Below are 20117 nucleotides of genomic sequence, written 5' to 3'. Positions count from 1 at the left end.
CACTGCTCAACTTGGCAGCATCTGCTGGCATCCTTTTAAAGTCCTGAGGCCATCCCTAAGAAAATGGTTGCAGTTTGTCTTTTTCAACTAAACTTATTCCAAATGTCACCTCTGATCCCATGAACACGAATCAACTAACAAATTCATGTGAGTATTTCAATCCTGAATTTTTATTAGCAAATGCATAAGCCATGACTACTTTATATGCTTACAGTGTCTTCTTGCTCATTTCGATATTACATGGCAAAAATTTTCAACAGTGAAAACTGCCAAGCAGGAGCCAGAAGACTTCCAATGCAAGACTGTTTTTAACTGAGCAAACACTATAATTAACCAGACCTCCATGTGCACTTGCTTTATCAGAGCAGAAAGAACTAGCTGAGGCAGAGGAGTTGGCTTCTGTGTATTAATCCTCAGACATGAGGACTGACACTGGGATGGCCTCTATTTATCATCGCTGGCTGGCAGTGCAGTTGAAGCTGCTGTGATAGCATCTTGCAGTGGCATGACCAAGTGAGTAAGACAGGCGCAGCAAAATCGGGTCCCATCCAGCTACACTGTGGCCAGTCATGAATTATTAAAAACTACCACTGAGTTTGTCTTTCCCAAAAGATTTTCAGATAAGGCTCGAGTACTGACATCATGGTATTTCGGGGTGTCTGATGAGAGAGTGATAAAATGAGGGGGAAAGGACCAGCAGCTGGCAACTCCAGAGCACGCAAGCAGAGACTGTGACAAGTGAACCCCCAGAAACAAACCCCCTTCTTCTGACGTGTCACCCCTTCCACCCCATGGCTTTTAACAGCTTTTGCTCTGAGGTGTGCTTTCCTGCCTACCTCTATTTTATTGTCCTCAAGTAATTATAGATACCTTCCATGCTTTTATTACAATTGTCTTTAATTTATTTTAGTGGTATCCTATTTGCCATGTGCTCAGGAGGTACTGATAGCTTTAATCCTGTACTTTCTTAAATATAATTTAATTATATATAACTTAATATGTTCTCAAATATATTTCAATATAATTACAATTTTATGATTAAAATGTAATCATATGAAATATCAAATTGTGTCATAAATAAAGTTGGCTAGGAAACAGCATTCATTCTGCTTCATCTATCTTCTTATAAGCTTCAAGTTGTTATCTGAAAAACATATTTTGTTGTTGTTGTTTTACAAGGGGATATGAAGGATTAAAAGGGTGGCAAGTGAGATATGACCAGTCTTGCAGTGGCATTTGGCATTACACTGCTTTGATTTTAAATTTAATTATGATTTTTTTCTTAAATACACCTTGAGTATTCCATATGCTTCATTTAACCTGTTCTTGTGGTCCATACATTCTTGATAACCTGCAAACATGGCAGATGGATATTTCTAATTCTCAAAGATATGTTAAATTGGCAAAATAATAAATAATTTTGTATTTCTTCAGGACATATTTCAAAGAGAAATAATTCTACAGGATTTAAGCACACTCCATCAGTAATGCACAATATTTATCTACTTACGTGCTTCACTTTCTACACTTTTGATATCGCTGCATTTGTCTAATGCGTGAGGAGAGGCAATAAGAGTTTAACCACCTGCACTGGGCTGAAACATCATGGAAGGATTCTTGTGCAGTAGCTCAAAGGCTTGCTTTAAAATGAGTTATCTGATGCATATATGACCATTACATTTCTACCACACTGAGTATGATATCTTATAGAGTCCTCAATAGCAGAATAAATATGAAAATACTTCAAAACTAATAATTCTACAGATGCATTTATTCACAGTCCTAGCCTATCTACCAATTCACAAGTGCTCTTATTTTTATAAGTGTTGAAGATTACTGAAGGTGTACTATCAACTTTGCCAAAGATTTTCAGCTCCTTATTCAGGCTGCAGGGCCTGATTTTAGCAAAAGAAAATATCAATATTTGTTGGAAATTACAGGATTTCCATAAAAGAGAAATATCAGCCTTATAGTCAGAGACAGACTCAGCTAAACAGGATTTAAGATAGTGCATTCTGGGGAATCAGACTAAAAGTAAAACAAACAAATAAACAACACCTCAAAACAGACGACAATCTTTCTAAAGAAAATAATCTTTGGAGTAAAGGAATTAGTATGCTTTAGTACACTAATAAGATTCCCAACTTTTCTGCAGCAAAATGCAAAGGCTACCAGCAGTGAAAGCAGACAGCATGAGCTGTCTGAGCAGATTCCCACAGGCATTTCGGGATAAAATTCACCTGATGCAGGTTTCTGCACAGGGGGGTCAGGTGAAGAAGATCAGGAGGGTGTCATGCTGAAGGATTCCACAAACACATCAAACTTTCACAGATACACATCCTTACCAAATAGTTCTGCAAGTGAAGCCAGCAAAGGTAAGATTCTTTAACACATAAGTAGCTAATGAGTACTAGACTTGGAATGAGTTCAGAATCCATACAGTACTATCAATAGTGCATCATCATGCATTGTCAATACTGAGATATCACAAAACCTGATGTCAGTACACTGGGTTTTATTGTGTGCTTGATGAAACCAAACAGTTCAGCAGACAGACTGAGGGCTGCTTTCCCTTCTCCAGACTGAGACATACTGATGGTTCTTAAAGTTTTACAGAAACACAAGCTATAGTTGGAAAGGACATAAAGTCTCAAAAAGCACCAAGACCCTAAATTACTTTCCTCTTGCATCAGTCTGTTTAATAATAAAATAACAAAAACTTTTCTAAAAACAAACATTTGACATATTTGTTCTTGAAGTCTGGGGAAAAGAGCAATTTTGAACACAAAATGTTTGCCATCACTGATGAAAAGGCAAGAGCAAGTGGAGAGGAACCAGACTGCTTCCAGTCAGAGGCAACATCACTTCTGATCTGCTACTGCTCTGGCTGATGAATGAAATAGACCCAAGACTTATTCTGATACAGTCCAGGGAGAGATCAGATATACCATCTTTCTTAAAGGAACGCCTTAAAGGAAAGCACAGGACCATCAGTTCACTAGCTTTCCATGTCCAATACAAACTCAACACTAAAAATGTGTATTTCCTTCAGGTGTGAGGTAGGAGGTTGGGATTAGTTTCAAGACCAAGAGAGAGATTCAGACTTGCTCATCTGTATCTTCTGCACTAGCATAGAGAGACTACCATGGCTAGGAGAGGAGAAAAAGTCAATTACTGCAGTTCCCTACAGATTAGCAAGCCAGGGCCTCTGTGTTGGATGCACTACAAATAAGCAGCTGCTCAAAGGATTACACTAGATCCATGAAGAATCTAGTACCTTCTGTCTTATTAAATCGGGAAGTTAAATGCCACAATACAGAGCTTGTTTGCCTGCTCTCCTACATATGTATGGAAGGTTTTTTGTGAGCTCCATTCCCTCAGTAATATTAGTGATTCAGGAAATCATTCCATCACTCATTTAATCATTCTCAATAACCTTGTGCTAAGGATGACACTTTCTTGAACTCAGATGAACAAAAGCAGTAAAAAATTATCCTCTTCTACAATGTATTGTTTCAACACTACAAATTGTCATCTGAACCGAAAAAGAGACAAAAAATAATTCATATAATAACTGAAAAATTAATATTCATAAGAGCTTTGTATGAGCTTGGCCGTGTTCAAAACATCTTGTAAGTTTCAGATGAGAATGTCAATTAATTATCATACACAATGGTTGATAATTTATAATGAACTGTGATCTTTTCCAAGTTACATCATGCTGCATTTAAGCTATCATTTTGTAAAACTGAATCCAGATTTCACTTTCTTGCACAAGAATTTACAGGCTTACAAATTAAATCAGAAATAGGTCATCTGCTACAGGACTGTTTAAAACAGTTGAGTTACTTTTCTTTAAGACTATTGAAAAGGAAAAAAAAAAAAAACTGAAAAGTAAAGCAATAAAACTGAACAAATGAAGAAGGAAACCTAAAACACATTTACACATTTTATTCCATTTCCTGCACAAAATTAATTTTTAACCAATTAAGTTTCAATAGTGCCAATAAATAAAGTATTTTTGGTCTAAGAAACAGAGTGATGAAATGAGAGGGCTTCTGGAGGCTCACCTCACTTCGTTTTTAACATCAGATATAAGCTAGCAAGTAAAAAAAAGATGTTATTTTCTGCTTATATTCTATCTATTCATTGTAAAATATATAGCAGACTAGAAGGAACACTGACAGAAGACTTAATTACAGGTAAAAATGTTTTTCAAAGTATACCATGTACAACAGTAGATTTCAATATTTCTATAACACTGAAATGAAAGATCCAAGGTGATGGCTGCCTCAGCCAATATTTAGCTAAGGTCTTGTGGGTAGATCCCAGTACCCTTAGTGCTGTTCTTCCCTTAAGAGCCTTCCTGCCCTGCTCAGGTCCCACACCACCTCCTCTTCACAGAGTTTAACCTCGCACCATTTAAACTAACAGAGTGTCACTACAATTTCAGAAGAAAGAGCTTCAAGACTTAACTAGAAATCTTAAATACAAGAACTGAAGAGAGAATGATCTCAGCTCCAGCTCAGACTTCTCTGAATTTCTGCTGCACTGTGTACACTGAGCTTTAAAAAAAAAAAAAAAAAAAAAAAAAAAAAAAAAAAAAGCAGCTCTACATGCACACCTGAGGCCATACTGTCAAACCAATGCTTTCCCATCAGCCTGTAAACAGGCCATCTCCGTCATTCCAAAAATGAACTTAATTAAAAAGAAAGGAATCATTTCATCTGAGGTAGATCTTGAGTGGCAGCACAGTATGATGTAGAAGTTAAATGTCATCGTGGAGTGATGCATGTAACAGACATACCCGAAAGAATGGTGGTTTTATAATCACCTTTGAAATGAAGAAAGCATGATGCATACCATCAGCTGAAAATCAAGACAACAGCACTAAGGGAGGCTCAGGATAATTTAGATGATTAATCAAAACATAGACAAGCTGTGGTTCTAGACAGAATCAGCAATTCCTAGTGACCTTCTACAGGATGCAATTGCTATTCCTGTTGCAGCATTTAGAGAACCATTACAAATTACAACAGCAAGCTTTTCCAGATTTATTTTTCTGACATTTCAGATCCTGCATTTTACACATTCTGCCATAAAAGAAACAATTTTATAGTTCCTCACTAGAAAGGGGATTCTGGACCATAGACTTCTGTTGTAAGGAACGTCCTAGATACATTTGAAATTAAAATCAACATTTTTACTATCAAATCATTTGTACATTTTTAAACAAATTGGAAGTCTGTTTAACATCTCTTTCTGCATGACATGGTAGAATAAGCCTTTCTATTTTCATCCAACTGACTTTGGAATGTGAGACATAGCTGTAGGTTTAGAATATTTGCATCTTAAAAGATTCATTTTAGAAAAATCAGAAAAGTCTAATCCTATAATAGAAATGTATCAGAAATTGTAACTGGTGAGGAGGTGGAAAAAATAACATAATGATTTCAGATTACTGTAAAACCTGTGGAATGGTACAATGTCACACTTTCTTCTACTTGCAGACCAAGGGTGCTGATCTCTCTGGGTGGAAGACCAATAAATAGCACTGTGTAGTGAAGGGGCAGCAGCATAACAGGAAGAAAAGACCTATTTTGGTGTTTCCCCATTTTCATGTTTTCCACATTTTCACTAACAAGGATATCGTTTCAGGGAAGAGGATATACAAAGGTGACTACAAAGAAAGAAAATGGTGAATTCTTGTTAGGTCAATCACAAACTATCTCATGAAGAGAGAAGCAAGAAGACAATGCAGTTACCTATGTATAAGTCTTTCCTAGACAGTATATGATATATTCTGATAAGCTTTTTAAGATTCAAAATTCTCCTTATTCTACTCAGTCAAATAACTCTGAAAGCAGATCAGGCAAGTATTTTGCTTCACAGCTTACATCAAGTTAATATGGTAAATACATTGTCTTGCTTGAGATGATGCCTTTAGTCTGGGCAATCAGTTGGACACACAAATGGGGTAATAAAAAACTGAACACAAAAGCAAACAGGACATATATTTTGACTTAGCTGTAAGAAACCAAAACAGACCTACTGTGGACTGAGATCAGCAGAGTTAACCATTTCTAAACTTTTATTAAATGGTAAAGAAATATTCCTTACCGTTTGCTGTAGATCAGGTATTATAATTCGAATCACCAGAGTATTACTCTGACTGTCATCCATTCTGCTGCTTGGCTTTTCTGCAGTTGCTCTAATTGTGTCATAAATAGTTTCTTCTTTGGAACTGTCAGATTCAGACTCAACAGAATAGTCGGAATAGCTTTGTGCCATTTCATCTTCGCTTGATGTTGGGCTACGAGGCATGTTCAAGCTTTTTACTCTGCCAATACAAAGCAGAAGGATAAAAATATATAAATACCTAAGTCTTAAAAATCAATCAGCAACAGGTTTTCTTTGTTTTTCTGAAACTAACACAAATTTAACAGTGAAGTCATAGCTGTTACCTTATTTTATTTTGTCTTGTAATTTACAGGGGGTAGACAGCAGGTAATGGAAATAAACCTGGCTAACAATTTACTACAAAAGAAAAAGAAGGTCAGGAGTAGGAAAAGAGGAATGGAAAGAAAAGATGACCTTTCCTCCAGGCACACTTGGTCCTTCAAAAGATCCAAAGAAACCCAGCATCATCAGCAGGTTCTCTGCTACACAGCAGTGTTGTAAACTGTATTTCCAGACTCTAAGTGTATTTCCCCCAGTGTATAAAGGACAGTTCAGGAAATTAATGTATCTGCTAAACTTATATTATCATTGAAAATCAATTCTGAGAAACTGTAGGGATAAGGATTCAGACAGTATTTTCAAATAGCAGAATCAACCAAAATAATGGAGTACTACAGAAAAAGATATTCCTTTGTGTTTTCTGGCTCAATACTATCAAAATCTTTCTATTATACATACATAAATAAAGAGCTTAGAAACATTTTCATCTATGGTATAGATTAAGGTAAAATGAAAGTAATACTTAATTCTAAAGTAATGAATTCTGCATTCAGATGTGAGTTGCTCAGGCCTCACAGTAAGAACATTTTCCTTCCAGAGATTTTCTAGCTGCAGGAGCAAATGACAGTTTTTGCCTCAGAAACATAAAGCTTCATGAGGAAATGTATAATTATTACTCTGTGGAAAAATGAAGGAAAATTTATACTGGAAAAAAACAAACGGAAAGGTCACCATAAACTATGCAGTGTTTGGCAAACACATACTTCTTCAGTTTTCAGAGGCCATAAAAATGTAAACATTATTTTCCATGCTTTCTCTGAGCAACCTTCCATGAGAAATTCTCTGCTTTTTAACCAAGAAAGATCCATAGCTGAAAGAAAAAAATCCCAACCAATTCATCTGTTGGCCCACGTTAAAGTGACATTAAAGCAGAAGTGAAATACAGAAACGCAAACTGGCTTTGCCAAGGTTTCTCACCTGCCATGTGACTGTACCAAAACCTCTAAATCTATGCTTTGTACAATGGTCTATTGTCAGATCCCAAAAGTAAATATACACTCAAACAACAGCAGAGCACTTTGCATCATTGTGTCTCATAATTCAGTTTGAGTCAACTGAGAATCACAATGAGATTACTCATTCCTCCTCAGTGACTGGTCATTTATACTGAAACGATTATAAAAGATGCAGAAAAGGTGACGCTTCCAATTCAGCATTTTAAGGTGCCAATAAGTTGGCACCAGAGCTTGAACCACATCATGGGAAGCGGCAAGGCAGGCCTAAAGTTCAATATCAAAGTCAAAAATTTCCACAGCACATCATGCATCTACATCATCAAGTAGTATTGCTATTTCCGGTGCAGGACAATTCCAGTACTATTACCCTCAGCTATAATTACTAATGAAGACAAAAACAGTACATTCAAAAATAATCTGAAATCTTGCCAGTTCATAGCAACTTAACGCAAGTCTCTATTTACAAACAAAAACCCTTGAGGGAGTATTTTATCTTTTAACTGCTTCACTGAACTGTAGATTAATGCTGCTTTCCAAGGCACCCTAAGTCAATAAAACACATAAACATTTCAATGGCTGCTTTATTTATCTACCAATGCTGAATCATATGAAAACAAACTAAAGTAGTAGGTTGATACACAGTATTTAAGAACACAAGAGGTAGAGGCCAGCAAGTATGAGGAAAAAGATGTGACCATCACATGGTTTGTCTCACCCTAAAGCCATCTAAGAATGCAATGTCTTCCAGAGCTATGGCTTCAACAGCTCTGAGAGTGCAGTAAACTGCAATTATATAGAATATAGAAATAAATAGGTGAACTGGAAAAAAACTTCCCAAGGTTTTGGTAAGTGAATTTTCATGTAAGAACTACCCAGAAATATCTCATTGTGGGATAACAAAGGGTAACTACCACCCGAAGAACCAGCTCCGAAGTACTATGCACTTAAATTTAACAACACTTGGAGAAATATCAGCATGGTATAAATCACCAAATTTTCTGGTATAAGACGGGGGGGGGAGGGGGGGGAAAGCACAAGAAACCTCACAAAGGATAATGAATTTACAAGAGTAAAGAGAGCAGAAGCTATATCCAACAGCTCCATCGAGAAACAGATGATTTAAATGCTATTTTTAAACAAGACAATCTGATGACTGGAGATGGTAAACCACTGGGGGCATGAATCCTGCCAGGGCACAAAGACCCAGCATGCCTCTATAAATCTGCAGACACTTTAGGGCAACTTGGTTTCTTGCTTCCTCATTTGAGTGGAAATAGGAGATGCGGCCATTCACTAACCAGTGGTGCTCGCTATTACAGCACCCTCAGGGAAATTGTTATCAGAGCTTTCAGATTTTTCCCAGTGAGATTCCAAAGACTTCCCCAGCTAAAACCATCAACTAAGGATAAGTAAGGCACATTGCTTGGCTTAGTTACTCTTGTGCACTAAAAGATAACATGGCATCACAGGCTCCTAATTCTCCTGTGTTGGAAGAACAAAACTTATTGGTTCAACAGGAGGTCACATAGTTAAAATGTAGATTAGTTTTCACTGATACAATTGTTTTGGCTTCTATAATTAAGTTGATGGTATTTGCCAGTGATATGATACATAAGTGGCTGCTCTCAAAACTTCTCTTGTGGGAGGAGAGCCTAAGGACATATAAAAGACTATACAAACATCACACAGGTTATCAAAAGACAAGAATTTCGTGTCTCAGAACTCTGTGTAAATGAATGATGTGCTCCATTGAGTACAAATTGATACAGCAGGGAAAAGCAAGAGCAGCATTTTTTGGAGCCTTGTGGTTGGTAAGCATTCTATGGACAGAATGTACAAATGCCTATCTTAAATTTTATGCTTAACTATGTTAAATATCATAAAATACATATTTACTACAGAGATTAAAACATATTTGATATGGACAAATATTTAGCATGTTATCTTAAATAAACACAGAAGTACTGTAAGATCCTCAGTGCACATATCCACTACAAAGCTATGTTCTAATACCTTCTGCTTAATGAAGGTTACATGCAATTTATTTACCCTAAAAAGTAACAAGCAAGCCCTCCCATCTAGTTTCATAGTAGTAAACCGGAGCAGAACTACACAGACAGACACAAAAAGCCACATAGAAAGATGTCTCATATACAGTCCCCTCCTTACTGTATCAGTACCAAAAAAATAAGATAAATGCAGACATCTCTCTAGTTTGAATGGACCAAACCCCACTATTCCACAACTGCGGAGCACCCCAGACTGACAGCTCAGGGGGCACTACATCTCTGCTCCCCTGGGGCATAACCCCCAGTCATCATTCCTGCAAAAGCTGCTCTCCCAAGCAGTGGCTTCCTGCTGGCTGCTGCACACCCAGCTCAGCAGGCGTCTCCAATACATCCATCCCCATGGCTCTGCAGAGAGCAGAAGGACAGGGCAGCTGCAGCCTATGCTCCCCTGGGTTTCTGCAGAGGAAAAGACTAACATATGGTGGGACAGGATGAAACACATCCCTAACACTGAAGACACATTTTCATATAGAAATCACAATAAAGGACACTGAAGGATTCAGTGCTTACTTTCCTGACCTGTGAGATGAAATTTCGTTTTGCAGTGGTAAGAACAATGACTGAAGTCGACCACAAGTGCCCTGTTCAGATAAATCAAATAGTTACTAGTTTTTCTTTCTCTCCAACATGGCTGAGGCACATGCATCAAATGCCTTGCTCAAGGCCACCAAGGCAGATCTCTAAGCAAAGTTTCAAATTCAAGGGTCACTGGCTCTCAGTCTCGGTAAGAACAATCTATTTTTATATAAACATTCATTTGCACAATGGCAACCCTGTTGCCTGCAGGGAGAAGCCCTCTAGGCTGCTATTGTCAGATGAGTTAAAAATGTACCTGTGGGAATATCCCAGAGACAGAGTCGGCATTGTTATGAGCTGAGTAATGCCATTAACCCAACTGTGAGAAAAGTTCACTGTTAGAGTAATAGAAACTGCTACAAAGAGGTATTTAATAATTAACTATGAAGAAAAACTATTCAGAAAAGGGATTTCCATCAGCCTTCCAGTTCCTAACAGACAGATTCTCAGGCTTTATTCAGGATTATATACACATTGGCTCAAGAAGCAGCTCTCCAATCTACTAAATAAGAAGATCTAGCATTGCCTTTTCTAATTATATTAATATTAAAACCAAAATGCATTTCATCTGGAGACAGGGGTGCAATCAGCCTCTGTACAGTTGCACAGAAAAGATCATGGAGGAGACAGTCTGATTGGTGGACCAATTCCAATGGACAATTTCCAAGATGACGGACTCAAACTCCACTTGGCACTGTTACTTTTAAGTCGGCTTTAAGCAGCACTGCCTGACTCCCATCCTCACACTCCTGGTCCCTCCACTGTGCCCTGACAGCTTTAATTGTTGTGCCAGCACAAGCAATGGAGCAGAGCAAAGCACTGGTCCAGGTTAAAGAGCAGCTTTTTGTTTTGGGAGGTTAGCTTCAGCATCCATCACTCTGGATCACTATGCAAATGTTTGAATAAGCAGCAGGAGGAAGATGGCAGAGGGCCAGAAGCAAATAGTCAGGGCATGAAAAGGGCAGAAAACACTTTTTGCAAAGGCAGGATAAATGTTTGCTGGCATAAAGTGAATCTGAGACACCATGACCTACGTGATGGCAAAGAAATCTATATGAACTGAGCAATTCAATCAATGACAACAAGTATGTATTGATTATCAGTATCAAAACATAACAACACAGAATGAGTCAGATTACTGAAATCCACTGATACAAATTGTTCCAGGAAAGTGCAAAAACCTTAAAAAATATATGCCTAGGTGAAGAGAACCAGAAGATACAGAATAAATGCTAACCAGCTCTCAGTACAGACCCAGATGGATGAGGTACTTGTAGCTTTCTCCCTTTTCCTACCCCACCAGACCAGAAGGGGGCTTTGGTGTTGATTCAACACCACACAGTGCCATGCTGGTTGGGGTCCACTCCTGGGGGTCTGCTGCAACAGAGCCAGACTTGTCTCCAAGGGAACACGTCTTCAACCGATCCTATTCAGAAGTTCAAATGTCACTTAGGAGACTGAAAATTAGGGGATGAGGAGATGCATGTATCAGGGCTCTAAGAAAATTAACATATTATGTCCTGCAATTCCCTCGATCTGTAAAATGGGACAAACAGTTCTTGATTCTTCTGTAAAGCACTTCTGTTATGTGAGAGAGAGCACTAGAAAAGCAAATCACTTGCCTGAAAATTAAAACAAAAAAGAGAGAGAAAATCCCCCTTCATGACATTTACCTAAAAAATTCTGATCATACAATATTTTGCTACTTACATCCCCATAACAGTTTTTTTTGTTTGTTTGTTTGTTTTGTGGGGTTTTTTTTGTTTTGTTTTTTTTTTGTTTTGTTTTGTTTTTTGTTGTTTTTTTTTTTACACCATTCCTTCACTTAAAATTTACCTTGGTTGCACTGACTGGTAATGCATTTTTTATCTCCCTGTTAAATAACTGAAACACCCATATAAATATTTTACAAGATGAGTGCTAAGTAATGTACCACATTGCCAAGCAAAATCCCTCTTTTACATTTCTCTGAAGCTGTTGTTTCTCAGCATGGTATCTCTTACACCAAAACATAAATACAGAATTGGACTTAGCACTGAAGATCAATGGCCACACTCATTTTTTCCCAACAGCACTGCTAGGAGATTCCAGCTGTCCTGTTTAAGGGCTGACTTTTGTAGTCCTCGTATTACACTTCTAGGTGTGCCACGCACAAGTTACAAAGTGTTTTGCCAAAGGGATCAAGAGTTTTAAGAGAACTGAGTAAAGCAATCGTTGGACCTGATCCTTAGTTCTAACGCAGCCTGTTACCCCTTGGTGATGTATATTTGCACAGCATAGACTTGAGAACAAGAGGCTAAGCCCCATTAACTTCTGGTATTTCGAGTCCCAAATACCAAAATCATATGATTAAAGTGGGTCTCAAGATCAGTTTGCAAGAAGGTAATTCGTTCTTTTTGCAGATGTACTTCTCCACAAGCATTCCTAACACATACAATATCTACACACACAACCCATTTCTGCAAATATCATGTTGCTTTCTAAAGGTTTCTTAAATTTCCAAGTAGCTTCGGATGCATTCTCTTTTGTACAAAGATAGATTTATCGCTTGTCCTCCAACTGTTTCACTTAGTATTTCTTTTACTATTCAGAAGGTCAAAGTATTTTTACAGAAAGGCTTAACTGCAATCACAAAGATGCAAAAAAAGGGATTAGAGGAAGGATAGAAACAAAGTACACCATGGGCAAGCGATTTTATTTCCCTAAATGAGTAATGGTGGAAGGGTGGCAGGTGTGCAAAAGGCTTGAAAACATTTAAAGTAGAAAGAACTTCACACTATTGGAAAAGATAGAGCCCATTAGAGAAAGAGGAGCAGTAAAATGGTTAGAAATCTTTCAACAACAAAAAAGAATAAAAAGCATATTACTAGGGAATGCACACCAAGTATTTACAAATGTTAACCACAGTGAAGTTTACAGCAAAGGCCAACTCCCACTGGCAATACAATATCTTAAGTGTCTTCTGCGGAGCACCTGCAAGGTTTCCAGTGCAATCCTATCTGACCTTTATTTAAAGGTCGCCCCTCCAGACAAGGAATTACAGCCAGCCCCTCGAGTCCCAGAGCAGGTAGCTTCCAGGCTCTCTTTGTTTCTATAACTGTTCTTCACACAAAGCCTCTAGCTTTGTACATGTATTAGAACATCTATTTTCCAATAAATAGATGAACAAACAACATTCCTACTATGTCATTCTTTAAATACCGCTTGCATTGTATGTTACAGTTTACCAAGATGAAATCATAATGCGCTCTGAATGATGAAGTAATGGACTGGAACTTATAAAGCAATTTCACACCTTGCAAGGGGAATCAATGTATGTAATCCTGCTGAAGTAACCAGAATAACTTTAAGAATGACTGCACCAATGTTGCCTCCTATGCATAGTATTCATCAGAGAAAAAAAACAAGCAGGGTAAGTTATAAGAGTCAGTATGAATCATGGAAGTCTATTCAGTTCTAGATCCAGTAAAGTATTTCTTCATAGTACGACCACAGAAATATATTTACTTTTATCAAACACACTCGTGTCAAAGTACACAGAATTCAAAGCTGGATACTTAAGCAGAGCAAAACAAAACAATTTCCCCCTCAGTTACTCAAAATGAGTACAGACTAAGTAAGTAATTATGAATTGTCCTCTTTAAGCAATGTACAAGCATTGCAGCACTTCAATTCTAAATGGCTGTTACCCATTTATAAACGATGGATATAATGCTTGCCTTGATTTCTCCAGAAATTTTGAAGAGGGGAGGGGAGAGGAAGGGCTTGTGGGGAAATCAGTTTTATCTTCTAGCCTGTTTCCAGCCTCTGCCTGCACTTGACTATGTAAATATCACAAAGATTATAATAAGTTGGAAAGGAAAGAACATAAGACAGTTTAACAAGACTTACAAGAGGAACTGGATAAAAATAAAAAAAATAAATTAAAAATCAAAGTTTGTGGAGCATATTTCTGGTGCATCTCCCTGTGGATAAAGCACCTTTATTGGTATTTGTTTTCATTACATGTTTATTAATTTATCCACTGCAAAAACATTTTTGTGATAACATTTAATAATGTTTGTATTTGAATTAATAGAGAATTTCAGTTGCTGTCCTGTTAGGTAGATTAGGTAGGTACTGAGAGTAAAAAACACAGACTCTCCCTACAAATGGGTTAGTGCTTGGAGTTTATTTGGAACTTCCACCTGAATTTTCTTCAAGTGTGCTCCTGATGAGGGTCTACTATGTTGTTGTAATTCATTTGCTGTGTTCCCCCAAATAGTCTTGTTGTTTACATTATTTGCAACAAATGTTACGAGTAATGATCTAGTCAACTAGCCAAAACCAGCAAAGCTTCTAACAAACGCTCTCTTTTTCTTATAAAAGGATTAGTTATCTTTGCCAGAGAGATGTTTGAAGAAGAATCAATTACCCATTTTTGTTGTCTTTGAGATTTTTCTTAGTTCCAACAAATTCATTATTATTTCAGTTGTTTGCAAAACACCACTGGAAGTTTGCAGAGCGCACTTGCCACCCTCTGCAGCAGTAGGTGAGGGGGTCCTTGTGATGTAGACCTCAGGCTTCCCAGAGCCTGTACAACTGGGGCAGTCCCACACCACAGTGCCCTGCAATTGGATATCTTGAAACACAGATCTTTTGTTCCAAAAGCCCCCCCAAAAACAAGTTGCAAAATGCAGGAATCCTCCATAATATGTATGTATATTTTTCCCCTTCATGTATATCTGCTGAACTAGAGCAGATGAATACAAACTGATAAATTCAGAGAGCCATCACATACATCCATCAGCTTTGTTTGTAATTGGGTATCATTTGGATTCCTAAAACCAAGGTCCAGAAGCCTCAGATCAAGAGCAGCTGAACAAATGCAGCTGTGTTTCGGACTATTCCTTTTTACTAGCATTGGAAAGTATACTGGCAAGAGCAAGAGAATATATTAGGCAAATAGGCTTCTAGTTCAATTGCTGCCTTGATTTCTGAATAGCTGACCAGAAAAAAGCCGTAGCCTCAAGATCACAAAATCAACATGACGGAGAACAAGGAAGAAAGGCAGAAGGAACCACCTGGTTGTTCTAGACTTAGTTTCTTTTTCTGACTGAGAGAGAAACAACGAACACATGGTGACCCAGAAAGGATGCACACACTGTAGAACTAGGACAGGTGACCAGCTCAGACAGCCTCCAGTGTAAGCAAAGCCAAGCACTGCATCCTCACTATCTGTACTCATCTGTGTAAGTCTACAGCAAACATCCCCACATCCTGGTGGCAGATGGTCTCCAGATGATCTCAGATTCCTCTCTTCTAATTGCAGAAAGAGCTACCTGAATTTTTCAAAGGAAATTTTAAAAGAGGAACTCTGCTGACCTTATTTTCATCTTGCCTGCTTATTTTCCACTACAAGGTAAGCATATGTGGAGCTTTACCCTGTCTGCCAGCCTATTCAAGCAAGTCTGAGTTCATTTTTTATGATTGTGTATATGAGCAATAATGGCGATGGCAATCTGGGGAAAAATATCTGCGTGCTCAGAAAGGTTAAATGATCTGCAAGATGATCCAGGCAGAACAGAAATTCTGTAGAACTGAGAATTAAATTATTCTCTTGACCTTTAAGATTTTGATCTGGCTCATAGTAAAGGTAAGAGAGTAATTTTTAGCTAGTAATATTTAACCAAAATTTAGACTTTGAAGACACAATAGAACTAATGAAAACAACTGGTTTTCCTCAGTGACTTCCTGCAACTGTTGATCTGTCCACTGGAGGCAAAAAATAAAAGATTAATTCTTACGCAAGAAAAATAATGAGGATGAGATCCACATTTTTAAGTAGCATGCCAAAACAAGAAAACAAAAATACATGTATAGAATAATATCATTTTAAGAACACAGACAAATTCATAACAAATTATTTGAGCCTCCACAATCTAATTGCCAGGAGCATTTTGGAACTTAGCATTAAAAATAGAAACCATGTCAAATCAGGCTGGGTTACTGCTTACAGTACTTTGATTTGGAGTCTGCTCTACACTCTAAGACAGATACCATGAATGTCTCCAGCCAAGAACTACAAACTCTCCACATCAAAGTACCACAGTAGTTCAGCACCTCACGTTTCTTTTTCTGAAGTGCTCTTCTCTCAACACAAAACCAAGACAGATATCAGCTTCCACAAACAGAATGAGGAGGATTCTATGCTGTGTCACAGAGTCATCCTGTCATTTGATTTGGAAGGGCTGCTGGTGGTCTCTAGTCCAAACTCCTACTCAAAGCTGGCCCAGCTGTGAGATCTTCTCTGGCAGATCATGGTGTTATGTCTGTCTTGAACACGTCCAGGGCTGGAAATGGTGTGACCTCTCTGAGCAACCTCAGCCCCTCACTGACTGTCCCCATGGGGTGAAAGATTTTCATCATAGTGAGTCTGAACTCGCTCCAACTTCCACCTGTTGTCTCCTGCTAAGCAGTGTTGTACAGAGTCTAGCTTTTCCACAGGCATAGGCCAGTTGATGCTCACTTCAAGTTTTGTGCCCACTCCCCTCAAGGAAAATTGTCCTGATACTAAAAGCTGTAATGGTTAATATCTAGCCAGAAGATTAACCTACAAATATAGCTTAGCTCTGCAATCCAAAAACTTCCTGCAAGTTAATATCTAGGCAATCACATGCTTTGCAATCAGTAGAGTCGCACATATTAGCATGCTGCAGAATATACTCATTTCTACAATTTTTTTTAACTGTACAAATGCACACTGGCTTTTAGATGTACTCTCAGTAGTATATTCTTTTCTTGTGCTTTTTAAGGGAACATCAAAGTAAAAATTATCACTGAACAGTTCGATCTATAATTTACACAGCAGACACCCAAATAAATTTCAGTATCATCAAAAAGTTCTTGATTTGTTTACAACATTTACAGTGATTTCTTTACAGAGTATGATTTCCTCTTCTTTGTGTAGGTCTCTAATTTGCTCACAGGTAATACACGTCCTAAAATGGGGTTTTTGGAGAACTAGAAATGCTTTAAATTAATTATTTCTAATTGACTATATTTTGTGTTGATTGTACTTCTGAAAGACCTGATTAAGTGAATTCATTACCATTTATAATTAAAGATAACATACTTCGAAGATTCCAGCCAGGAAAATTATCACAGCCTAATCAAGAAATGCAAACTGAATATGAAAGAACTTTAAAAGATCCTGACTGAACTATGGCATAAAATATTTCTAACAAACAACTGTCTTGAATTCCATGCATACAACTGTCAGTTTCTGCCATGAGTAGGTAAATCACAGAAGTTACCACATACCTGAGGTGTGGGAGCTATAGTGGCGAGGCTGGTCTCTTTTCAGTAGTGCGTGGGGACAGGACTAGGGGCAACGGGCTGAAACTCCAGCATAGGAAGTTCCGCACGAATGTGCGCAAGAACTTCTTTACAGTGAGGGTGACGGAGCACTGGAACAGGCTGCCCAGGGAGGTGGTGGAGTCTCCTTCTCTGGAGATATTCAAGACCCGCCTGGACGCCTACCTGTGAGACGTGGTGTAGGGAGCCTGCTTTGGCAGGGGGGTTGGACTCGATGATCTCTAGAGGTCCCTTCCAACCCCTATAATTCTGTGATTCTGTGATTCTGTGAAACACTGAGCAGCTGATGGTGTAGGATATCACAGTCCTTTGCAGTGGCCACTCACATGGGACTGCCCTTCTCCAGAAATGAGGAGCAGCGATGTTCAGGAATACAATGCTTGAAAGAACTCCTATTTCTCTATTAAACTGGAGGCTGGACCCTGATACACACACTTTATTCCACGCCTTTCTATTTTACTGTTCAAATAGTCCCACACATATTGCTAATCTTAACAATTTCAGTGCAAAGCTCATTTCCTAACACTGCTGCTGAAGCTGTCAGAGGTACCTATCCCTCACCTCATATAAAAGAACAACATCTAAGCAGCTCTGCTTACCATGTAAGGCAGCTGTGCAGGGAAGGAAATAATTAAGCCCATCATGTGAACTAAATCCTCCAGGACATACCCATTAATTAGATTTACTGAACCCTTCTCTGCCTTGCTGCTTACAAAAACGAAGGCAGCAGAGGCAGAGTGGAAAAGCCCTCCTCTTCAGCATTAATATAAAGCTATGAGACCAGACATATTTTTCTCAATTCACTTTTTTAAAGGAAATGAGCATTAAAAAGAGATTTACCATTAGGCCTTATCTCTGCTTCACATTTTCCCATGCAACCTCAAATTACAAGTGATCATATGCTTCTGTGGTACTGGAAACATATCAGAGGTTAATTCATTTCTTATGTGCTTCTACCATTGCTTCATAATTTAGGCATGCCCCTGGTCCCTCTCTCAGATCAAGACAACCACAAGCTCCTCTTTAATTTTATTTTAGGAGATTTCTGGATGCCTGCTAACTTCCCACTCAACAGATAGGTAGTCAGGTTCTGTTCTCCCTCATCACAAACCTGCAGTTATTCGTATGGCTGACAGTCGAATTTCTCACCATTAAAGATTGCCTTCCATTGCAAAGAAGGGCTTGTTGGGCACCAGAGATGCTTCAGCTGTCTCACTAGGAGCAGGAAGGCAGGATAAGCCTCATACCACCTCCTCCCATAAGACAGCTCTTTTAGCAGCAGCATCTGAGGCACGAGGCTGCATCCCCTATCTTCTGGCCAGGGCAAGACTCATTAATCAGGCAGTCAGAAAGAGTGCACACAGAATGAAGGTGTGTTACACTGAAAAGGGCAGAATGTGCTTATAATGTAATATAATACCATAATCTTTGTATATTATAGTAACAGATGCTATTTATATAATAACAATTAACCCAAAGACCGGTATGTGCAACAGTACAAGACCTATAGTAATATTTTTAGGAAAGTCATGGAACCAGGACCTTGTAAGTTCCCTTTCATGAATCCAAGCACGTAAAGAGCAGAGGAGTGTTTACAGCCCATGCCAAACATCACTGTCACTGTTGGCTCTCACGGTGAAACATCGTGCTCAGTGATGAAAGTCTGCTTTTCACATCTGCAGTGACTGTGACTGCAGTGAATGCAAATGGAAAAGAGTGACATTAAAGGAAAAAAAAAAAAGATTGAAAAGGTAAGCAAAGGCCTCACCAGTCAGATCTGTATTTTGAGATGTGTTACTGTCTTTCCATTCATATCTGTTTTAAAATGTGTTTTTATCAAAGGTAGGTTTCAGTAACTGTTCTTTTTATGCTTCAGACTTGTAAGAAGAGTAATTCAGCCATATGCTGATGATATCTATTCCCACAAATATCTAGCAAAACTAAGCAATTTTAAAATTGAGAGATTTGTTTTCCTATTCCTAGAAAATCATTCAAATATTTCCTCTCACCCCCACACTTTTCAATTCTGTTTTCTGTTCAAATATATATATATATATCCCTTATCAGGCACTGGCTGATTATTTTGATCATACCATGGACTAATGACCAATTTGACATTTGAAAAACTCCTATCTACAACTGGAATCTTGATCACGCCTTTCTGTCAATAATACATAATTAGCCACATCAGCTCAACACAATGTCAAATATAGATATAAAGATATATATATATAAGTTTCTGTACCTGTTTTTGTTCTGTTTCCCTTCTTTTTATTTATCTCTGATGTTGTCAGTAGCCACAGACACAAATAGTCAGTGATTAAATGCCTGATAAGCTAGAAATGTTTTGTTCTGCTGTCCTTGAGGAATACAGCATTTTTATAAATATTTTTCTTCTCTTTTCATTTCTACAGACTGCTCCTCTAAATTGAAATAGTGTCACCACACACTTTATAGCAATCCCTTCCACTGTTTTTACATAATTTTAATATTTTCATTCAGCTTCCAGTGCTCAAACAAAGATATTGTTAGGACTGTCTATCAGTGTGAAACCACACTAATATCTCATCTCTGATCTATGTTCATAGCGTGCATTAACAAAGACATTTGCAACAGCAATGTGAAAAAAGGCACCTTCGCT

The 20117-nt window shown here is 38.1% G+C and overlaps 1 protein-coding gene across 3 annotated transcripts in view; it reads right to left on the bottom strand.

Annotated features, from left to right (window-relative positions):
- SHANK2 (SH3 and multiple ankyrin repeat domains 2) overlaps positions 1-6334 on the bottom strand; it is a 292208-nt gene extending 285874 nt beyond the window's left edge. For all 3 annotated transcript variants that reach the window (XM_072339251.1, XM_072339252.1, XM_072339253.1), the window contains exon 1: positions 6121-6334. In XM_072339251.1, the coding sequence (XP_072195352.1) occupies positions 6121-6324 (204 nt within the window). In that variant the 5' untranslated portion in view covers positions 6325-6334. The remainder of the gene's footprint in view (positions 1-6120) is intronic.
- Between the last annotated feature and the right edge of the window lie 13783 nt (positions 6335-20117).

The sequence above is a fragment of the Excalfactoria chinensis genome, chromosome 5 (assembly GCF_039878825.1).
Source record: "Excalfactoria chinensis isolate bCotChi1 chromosome 5, bCotChi1.hap2, whole genome shotgun sequence".
Taxonomy (NCBI): Eukaryota; Metazoa; Chordata; class Aves; order Galliformes; family Phasianidae; genus Excalfactoria; species Excalfactoria chinensis.
The sequence above is the reverse complement of the archived record's forward strand: the minus strand, read 5'-3'. Positions and strand labels throughout refer to the sequence as shown.